Below are 8,934 nucleotides of genomic sequence, written 5' to 3' on the forward strand. Positions count from 1 at the left end.
CCTGCAGTCACTTGACAATGATGTGCAAAAAAATTTTTGCCCATTTTGGCATATATATATATATATTGCCAGTTTAAAAAAAAATATTGCCCATCCAGGAGAATGGATTCAGGTTTATGACCTCGTGATTCGCTTAATGACTGCCAAAATTGGGCCAGTCACTTGGTGCCTTGACTTATGATCCCAGTGACCGAAATTCCAGTCCAAACTGTGGTTGTAAGCCTTAAGATTCTCTGTACTGATGATTCCTCGCCTTGTCTCATCCGATGACCTCAGCTGCTCCTTCATGCAAATACTAATTAGGAGTGGGGAGAGGATCCTGGCCACAGAGGCCTAAATCTCTCTCTCCTTGTCCCAAAAGCCTCTTTTTCCAAGAGGCAACTGGACTTTCTTGTTTTTCTTGGAAGGCGTTTTGTTGCTTCTTGGAAAAAGCACCTTTGGGACAACCATGACCTGGATGACTGAGAATCTCCTTAGACATCTCTCTCACCTCTCTCACTCATCGAAAGCATCCTTGACAAAAAGAGGAGAACAAATGCAAACCTTTTATCTCCTGGTCCCTGGAGTCAGTCCAGAAGGATACAAAAATCAACGGCATTGAGGGTTACTGAGCAATTTAAGAAGAGCAAGAACGGATGGTTCCCCAGAGCCATCTCACTGCTGTCATCAGTGTTTCAGTCCCACAGGTGTAGCAATGCTAGGCTGGAGGAGGGTCTGAATGGGGAGGAGCTGGCTTTGATTCAACCCTGGCAAACCCAGAATGGCTCTGGTTTTTAGCGCCCTCCCTCCCCCTGGGGCTCAGGTGAGGCTTCATCTTTGGGTGGAATGGCATTCTCCTGGACTGAGTTGGTGCGCCATTTGGAGGTCCTTCTAGACCAGGGATCAACCTTCCCCAAGTGCTGGAATAAAATGAGGTTGATCAGAGGATTTTAAAATCGTAGAAGTTGGAAGTCCCAAAGGTGCTTTTACAAGAGGCAACTAGACTTTCTGTTTTTTCTTTGAAGACATTTCGCTTCTCATCCAAGAAGCTTCTCTGCATTCTTTCTAGAGGCTCAACATCTTTTTTTGTATTGTGTGACCAGAACTGGATGCAGGACTTCAAGTGTGGCCTCACCAAGGCCTTGTAAAGCAGTATTAACACTTCGTGTGATCTTGACTCTATCCCTCTATTGGTGCAGCCTAGGACTGCGTTGGCTTTTTTGGCAGCTGCAACACATTTGTGGCTCATATTTCAGTGGTTGTACACTAGAACTTCCAAATCTCTCACACAGTTCCTGCTGTTGAGCCAGCTACCTCCTGGCTTTTCTTGCCTAAGTGTCAGCTCTTACTTTTCTCACCACTGACCTGAATTTTATTGGATGGGGCCCAAGGGTCAACTATCAAGATCCTCTGTCAAAGGGAAGGTTCAGGGGTGACATGATAGCAGCCTTCCAATAGGTGAGGGGTTGTTGACACAGAGAAGAATGGGTTGACGTATTCTGTAGGGCACCGGAGCGCCAAGCAAGGAAGGTGGAAGTTTGTCAAAGAGAGATTCAACCTAGAAGTAAGGAAACATTTTCTGAATGTAAGAGCAATTAATCGATGGGAGAGCTTGCCACCTAGGTTTGTGGGCGCTCCATCGCTGGAGGTTTCCAAAAAAGCCATTTGGGGTGGTCTAAGGTCTTCTGCCTTCAGCAGGGGGTTGGACTGGAAGACCTCCAATGTCCCTTGCAGCCCTGTGATCCTACGACTGTATGAATTGACCTCTTGGTCTGGTTTTTGTAGTGGAATGGATCCCAGGATCCGTTTCATATAGAAGCGGTCAGTTCATTAAATTTGGGAGAAATGCAAAACTGCTTTATCTTTCAGAGGATTTTGCTCTCCTCGCCAGCTTAGCTGATGTCCGTTCCACTCAGTGAGGGCTTCCTTGCAGCCCCATTGTGATGATGAGGGCACCTTGTTCTGGTTCTGCCTGTATTGCTTGTCCTGCTGGTGGCTGCAGGGACTTCTTCTTCTGGTCCTGGGAGATGCCTGGCATACTTTTCATACCGGAAGGCTGGTGTCATTGCAGCTGCAACCTGGAGAAGACCAATTTGTCTTCCATGTTCTGATCTCAGACATAGCATGACTGGTTCTGAACAGCTACCAGAGAGACCGTATATCATAGCAACTTGAGTTTCAAGATGGGCTTCAAAACCTCTCTGCCCTCACCAATTCTGCGGTGCGTTCAAAACAGGAGTTTGAAATTAACTCTGTAGGTTAGAAGTCCGGATGCAGAATTTATTGATTATCTTGCATGATCTGGTTAAGGAAACACGGAAGCAGCTCTCACTGCCCTAAGTAGATCTTGATATTTCCAATAGAGTTCCGGAATATGCTATTCAACCCCATAAAAACTTGATGACCGTCAAGAGTTACAGTACAATTTTAAAAGCTCAGGTATCTCTATGGAACCCCAAATTATGGAACCCCAAATCCATCAATTTATTTCTAATTTGTGAGCAAAATTTTTAGCCCATTTGTTTTTCTGTTTTCTTGGTATGTAAAACCAATCCAAAATATTATGGATCAGTTTTGTATTTTTTTTCTTGTTTTGTTTTGCTAAAACTTGATAGAAACTTGAATGTTTCCTATATTCATTTTTGATGTGTGATGGGAGGGAGCTCTGCCAGCAAAATGAGGATGGTTTATGGCAGGGGTCTCCAACCTTGGTCCCTTTAAGACTTGTGGACTTCAACTGGCTGAGGGACTCTTGAAATTGAAGTCCACAAGTCTTAAAGGGACCAAGGTTGGAGACCCTTGGTTTATAGGACTTTGAGGGGAGATATAGCGATTGCACAAGTGCAAATCAAAGCTGAAGTCTGCAGCAAAGACCAAGAAACCAGTGAGTAGATTGCTTCCTTGGCACCTCTCTGGATAAGGGAAGGAGAGAGATCAACCATATGTGCTCCAGATGGCTGCTCCTCCCAGGGGGTCTGCAGGACAGTGGTTTTCCATGGATTTGAGTACCAGGAATGGATAGGATCAGTCATCTTGCTTTCAACTGTGATGGAGCCTGTTAAAGCAGGGGTTCCCCCCACCTCCTTCTCTGCCTACTTGCTTTTAGGAAACTTTGCTCTGGTCTCTTTCTGGACAAGAGACTGAAGTTTTTATGAAAAAAGATGAGAATTGTTGCATAAAGAAAGCCGTTTGTGGTGATAAAATAAGAACTGCCTCCAGTTGTAACACAGGAAATAAGAGAATATGAAATATATGAAAAAATATGAGAATTACTGTGAAAACAACTGTGTGGAAATTTTGGGCAGTTTCAGAAGCCGTATCATTGCAATATGTTTAAGAATTGTAATATTTATTCAGCTCTTCCACTGGATATTTTTCTGCCTCTTTGACGATGCCCGTAATTCTCAGTGGAATGATGTCTGATAATACAAATCACCGTACTGTTGTGCTTTATTAAATATCTCTTATACTTGGTACAATGTGGACAGTGAATATTACTGTAGCATTGAATGACTTTGTGATTAAATGTCTTTTGTTCTCTGCTAGCCCAAAATTTAGTTTGCAACTTGTATGAATCTTTGTGTTTTCATACGTTTTACTATGAAATGTGTAATGAAAATTGAAATATACGTAAAATAATGTGGGTTATTAAATAATGGATTTTTGTTAAAAAATAATTCAGGCTGGTGAATGAGAAGCAGAAGCGATCAGGTGGAGCACCAGCGGGGCTTCATTAAACTGGTGAATGGCCAGCCAAGTGGCAGATGCTATTTAAGTTAAAATAAAGTGGTGCATATTGGAATAAAATAACTCCATGGCTCTGAGAAAGGCAGATTCCACGCTAGGGATGAGGACCTGGAATGGAAATGAAAACAAGCGTGCCAAGGTTGCAATGCCACCTTTGGAAAAAGAGCTAAGGAGAGAAAGGCAAACAAAATGATCAGGGTCTCAGATATCTAAAGAGGCATCCTGTAGACCAGGGATCTCCAACCTTGGCAACTTGAAGCCTGGAGGACTTCAACTCCCAGAATTCCCCAGCCAGCAAAGCTGGGAGTTGAAGTCCTCCAGGCTTCTAGTTGCCAAGGTTGGAGACCCCTGCTGTAGACGGTAGTTCTTGATGAGAAACAATGACTTTAATTTATAAAGCAAATGTTGTTCGGCGTCAGGAGAAATTCCTAATGATGAGACCGTTCAAATAGAATAATTTGCCTTGCAATGGGATGGACTCTCCTTTGCTGGAGGTGTTCAAATGTCAGGGATGCTTTCCAGCCCTCTTGCAATCCTTACATTTTATGGTTCTTTGGTCCAGCGGTGCTGGCTGAGTTTCAGTTATGGAGGCCTGAGGATGTAGCCAAGGAGTTTAGTCCTGTGACCCTTCCACTTGTAGCCTTCTGGCTTATTACACCAAATAAAAGGGGCAATTCGGGCATTATGTCAAAGAGGCAGTAAGCAAGCCACGAAGACCAAGAGGCTCAAATTGTACACCATTTTGTCATTCTTTTTGTCGTCAAAATGGTGTTTTACAAATACTTTCTGATCAGTGTTTAAAGCAGGCAAAGGTATACGGTATGGGATCTAGTGTAGGCACTGACCTTATCACTGTTGGCTGCTTCTTCAAAAATGCTCATCCTATACTGTGCAAGGAAAGTCAAGGTTTGAGTTCCTGAATTCTTGACCATTTTGTGTATCGGTGATTTTTAGAAGTCTTTGGAAACGGCACCTAGTTAGTCATTGGGAAGATCTGTTGTTGTGGTTGGACAATGGCACATTTCTACTTTGCCCGAAACTCTTGGCGATGGCATTCTACTATAGAGGAATATAATATCTCCACTATGGGAAGGAGAAAGGAACGGAGTGAGTAACATCTTTCTCTTCCTGCCGCCTGCCAAAACCTAGCTCTTTTTCTCTCTCCAGGAGGGAGGCACTGGAAGTGGCCCAGGGATGGGCAATGAGCGGGTGAAGAACCTCCAGAATGAAGTTGAAGGTGTCAAGAATATCATGAGCCAGAATGTGGAGCGGATTCTAGCCAGGGGTGAGAATCTGGACCACCTGCGCAACAAGACGGAAGACCTGGAAGCAACGGTAGGCTTTCATTCTCTGTCTTGTGGGATAGGACTAAACATCATGCACCCAAGTTTCACTTCGAGGTCCAGGACAAGAGTGAGAGGGAATCCCTAAGCTTCTTCCCAAGTACAGGTCCAACTGCCAGGGTTGAGAGAAGGACTAGGCCCATTTCCATAAAGAGCAAAATGTTGATTATATAACCTTGTCTATTCTGCTTCTTGCACAACTGTTGTTGACTCACCAAGTATCCTGTATCAATGAGGAAGGCAAAGGAGGGAGGGAGGGAGGGAGGGAGTTGCTCAAATGGAGTTAAAGGCAAGCAGGCATTTCTAAGTTTTTCTGTGCTGTTTGGACTGTACTGGCTCATCTTGCTTCAGGGGAGGAAAGCGGTCCAGGAGAAGCCATGCTGATAGGACCAAGGTGTCTGTGGTCAGACTGGAACTGGTAAAGCCCTTCCTGAGGGTCTGGAAGACCCCTTTGTCTTCTTTTGGGCTATTTAGGATTCTCTGAAATGAGTAGATGAGGTCTAAAGCAGGGGTCTTCAACCTTTGCAACTTTAAGCCTGGAGAACTTCAACTCCCTGAGTCCTTCGGGAGAAGGGCGGTATAAAAATCAAATAAATAAATAAATAAACTCCCAGCTGGCTGGGGAATTCTGGGAGTTGAAGTCCTCCAGGCTTAAAGTTGCAAAGGATGGAGACAGTGGTGAAATCTGAACCGGTTTACTACCGGTTTGCTGGCTACGTATGCACGCTGCGCCTGCACAGTGCGCCCCACGCGCCAAATGCGAGTTGCGTGTGCAGTGCACGTCAAAAGGAGGCAAAAAAAAGGCTCTGATGATCACAGCTGAGCCACACGATCGTCAGAGCCTTTTTTTTTTTACCTTTTAAAAGCATTTTCTTACAACCTATTTGGTCGATCACAGCTGAGCCATCGCTACCAGATTGGCTGATCTGGTCCGAACCGGGAGCATTTCACCCCTGGTTGGAGACCCCTGGTCTAAAGTGCCTTTGGCATAAGCCATATGGGCTTTGTGATTAAAAATCAGCAACGTAAGACGAAATAACCTATAGAGAGAAGGGTGGGTTCCCCCTGCAGCTCAGATTACCTCTATGGAGAAATGAGAATTAGTTAATGAGCTGAAGAGAAACCAAATACCTTTGTTCAATGTGCAGGTTCTCTGCTGTCTATGAAGCAGATTGTCTCACGTGGAACTTCTGGGTGTGACTGAGCCAGAGCAGGAAAAAGATGGCTAGTTATGGGTTCATTTTGTGCCGGAACATTCCTGGAAGGGATATTGAACACACAGCCCCACCAAAGCATCCGTGAGAGAGGGGAGCTGTACTGGAACAGGAATAGGGATCCCTGCTAAAAGCTAATGGAAATGAAGGCCTGAACGCGTGTAAAGTTTATATAAAGTTCAGAGAGGAGAACAAAGATATTGGAGGAGATCCTCAACCATTGAGAATGTTGAAGTCTGGGGAAAAAAATGACTAAAGTTGAGGCAGCTTCTTGTCAAATACTGTCAGGCAGAAGAAGGTCCAGACCAGTTCTTTCTCCTTCCAGAGTTCAAGATATAAAAATGGAAGCAAGTGCCAATAAATTTGTCCAAAAGAATATCCTCACAGTGGATATTTGGCAGTGGGTCTAGAGAGATGGTGGGTTTTGTTTCATTGAAATTGTGGTGCTTTAATTGGGATGCTGCACTGCACAATGGATTGGAGGAGATCTTTTCAACCACACGATTCTAAGTATGTGCTCCAATATTTATCCATGACTTTTCGTAGAGTCCTGGGGCTGGAAGGGGGTCTTGGAGGTCTTCTAGTCCAACCCTCTGCCCAAGACAGGTGTCCTAATTCTATCTCAGACAAATGGCTGTCCAAACTCTTCTTGAAAACCTCCTGTGATGGGGCACCCACAACTTCGGGAGGCTTCCACTGGTTCATTGTTCTCACTGTCAGGAAATTTCTCCTTAGTTCAGGTTGGATCTCTCTGTCATGAACTTTCATCCATGCTTCTTGTCCTGCCTCCAGGTGCTTTGGAAAATAGGCTGATACCCCCCCCTCATCTTTCTGACTGCCCCTCAAATACCGGAAGACAACTATCATATCACTCCTAAGGCCAGCCTTCTGTTTGTTAGGCTAAAGCTGGATGGAATTTCTCTTTGAACAAACTATCTATGTTTGAACACTATATTTAAGCTTCATTACTGAAACAATCCACTTTGTGGGTTCACATATTACATTGAAAAGGCCTTATCTGCACAATGTACTAAGGCAGACGTAATGCAAGATTAGCATCTTGCATAAATACAGGCAGTTTAATGGACATGGTTGATTGTGTTGCAGACCCTGTTTTGCTCCTGTTTGCTAATAAAATGTTCTTTTAAAAGATGGTAACCGCTTCTTACAGTGGCCTGGTGGTCATGCAGAAGTCACCTGCGTGCTCACCAAGGTGTGTAAAGGATCCCTTGCTTTGCTTGGGTAAGAATTGGTGTTCTTTTTTTTCCTTTTTTTCTCTGCACTTTCTAGTTTTATATTTTTTGTACTTTTTTACTGTGAGTTATAATTTTTTTATAAAATTGCTATTAAAAAAAAAGTTTTGGTCAGTCAGAGTAGCCACCTGGCAATATATTTGCAACTGGAGCCTCCCACCCCACCCCCGTCTCCCCAGGTTCATGGAGGGCAGCTTCCCTTCACTCTTTGTAAGTGATGATGTGCATCTTTTTCTACACAGTCCGAACACTTCAAGACAACCTCACAAAAAGTGGCCCGGAAGTACTGGTGGAAGAATATCAAGATGATTGCTATCATCTGCGTCATCGCCATCATCATCCTTATTCTCATCATCCTGCTTGCCACCGGCGTCATTCCGTCTTAAGTTTCTTTCCCACCACCGGACTTTTCCCACTCATCATTCCCACGTGGTTGTCTTTTTTTATTTTATTTTGCCCCCATCATCCCTTCCCTTAATAGCTGAAATTTGTAACTGAATCACAAGGCCCTTTGCCAGGGGTCCTGATCAAGAGGTCCAGGTTGCCCCCCTGCAACATCTGCCAGTGCCCATAACCTCCCTCCCATGCCAGGACCAAAAGACTCCAGGAGCCGCCCTTCCTCTCGGCTCCACCCAAGGGTCCCTCAACTGTATGCATGAAGGTAGCAAGAGGAAACAGAAACGGTTTCTGCTTAGATGATCCCCAACCACAGAACATGCTAAAATTCTGAGTCTGTAAGTGCCTCAGCTGGTGCTTGGAACGGAGCTCACCAGCCTTCTCTGTTCTAAACAAATTTGGCCAAGTTTCTGGAACGGGCAGAAAACTGCCGTGGGAGGAACCCAACTTTATGCGGCCACTCTGGGCATTTCTTCCCTTCCAGGAAGCTTCATCCTCAGATCTCCTCATTTTGTGTGCCTTTCATCATCCCGGATGGAGAAGTTGAATGACTGAAACTCACCTGGCAATATAAAGATGTTTTTGAACCACTGTTTTAAAAGAAGAATGAAGGCGAGCAGCCCGTTCAGGTTCTCTAAATTTTTATTTCTGTCTCTTGGGGGATGTTAGCTCCTTGAGATGTCGGTTCCTAAGGTCCTGACAGACTGAGGCCCCGACTCCTCCAATCGGGACCCCTGAGTGGCACAGAGAGAGGTGGCCCCTCTGATCGGCTCGACTCCCTTTGATTGGCACGTCGTCTTCTTTCAGCTACGGCCTTTTCTGATCTAGTGCCTCTGATCTTTGAGAAATTTCTAAGAAATGTTTATTCACTTTTGCATTTGATTTACTAACTGTAATAAAAGTATTTATAAATCACTGGCTACAAACACGGATCTGTTTGGAAAGAAGCTGCCTTGGTGACTCATTTCAAGGCATCTGGGTTCCCCTGCATTTCACACACAC

General features: G+C 44.5%; 1 protein-coding gene across 1 annotated transcript in view; it reads left to right on the top strand.

Moving 5' to 3' along the window:
• The window catches only part of VAMP8 (vesicle associated membrane protein 8), a 15,512-nt gene extending 6,654 nt beyond the window's left edge, over nucleotides 1-8,858 (top strand). Inside the window, exons 2-3 of the mRNA XM_058194053.1 lie at nucleotides 4,894-5,061; nucleotides 7,779-8,858. Of these exons, the coding sequence (XP_058050036.1) occupies nucleotides 4,894-5,061; nucleotides 7,779-7,922 (312 nt within the window). The 3' untranslated portion in view covers nucleotides 7,923-8,858. The remainder of the gene's footprint in view (nucleotides 1-4,893; nucleotides 5,062-7,778) is intronic.
• Nucleotides 8,859-8,934: the final 76 nt, after the last annotated feature.

Source organism: Ahaetulla prasina, chromosome 9 (assembly GCF_028640845.1).
Source record: "Ahaetulla prasina isolate Xishuangbanna chromosome 9, ASM2864084v1, whole genome shotgun sequence".
NCBI lineage: Eukaryota > Metazoa > Chordata > Lepidosauria > Squamata > Colubridae > Ahaetulla > Ahaetulla prasina.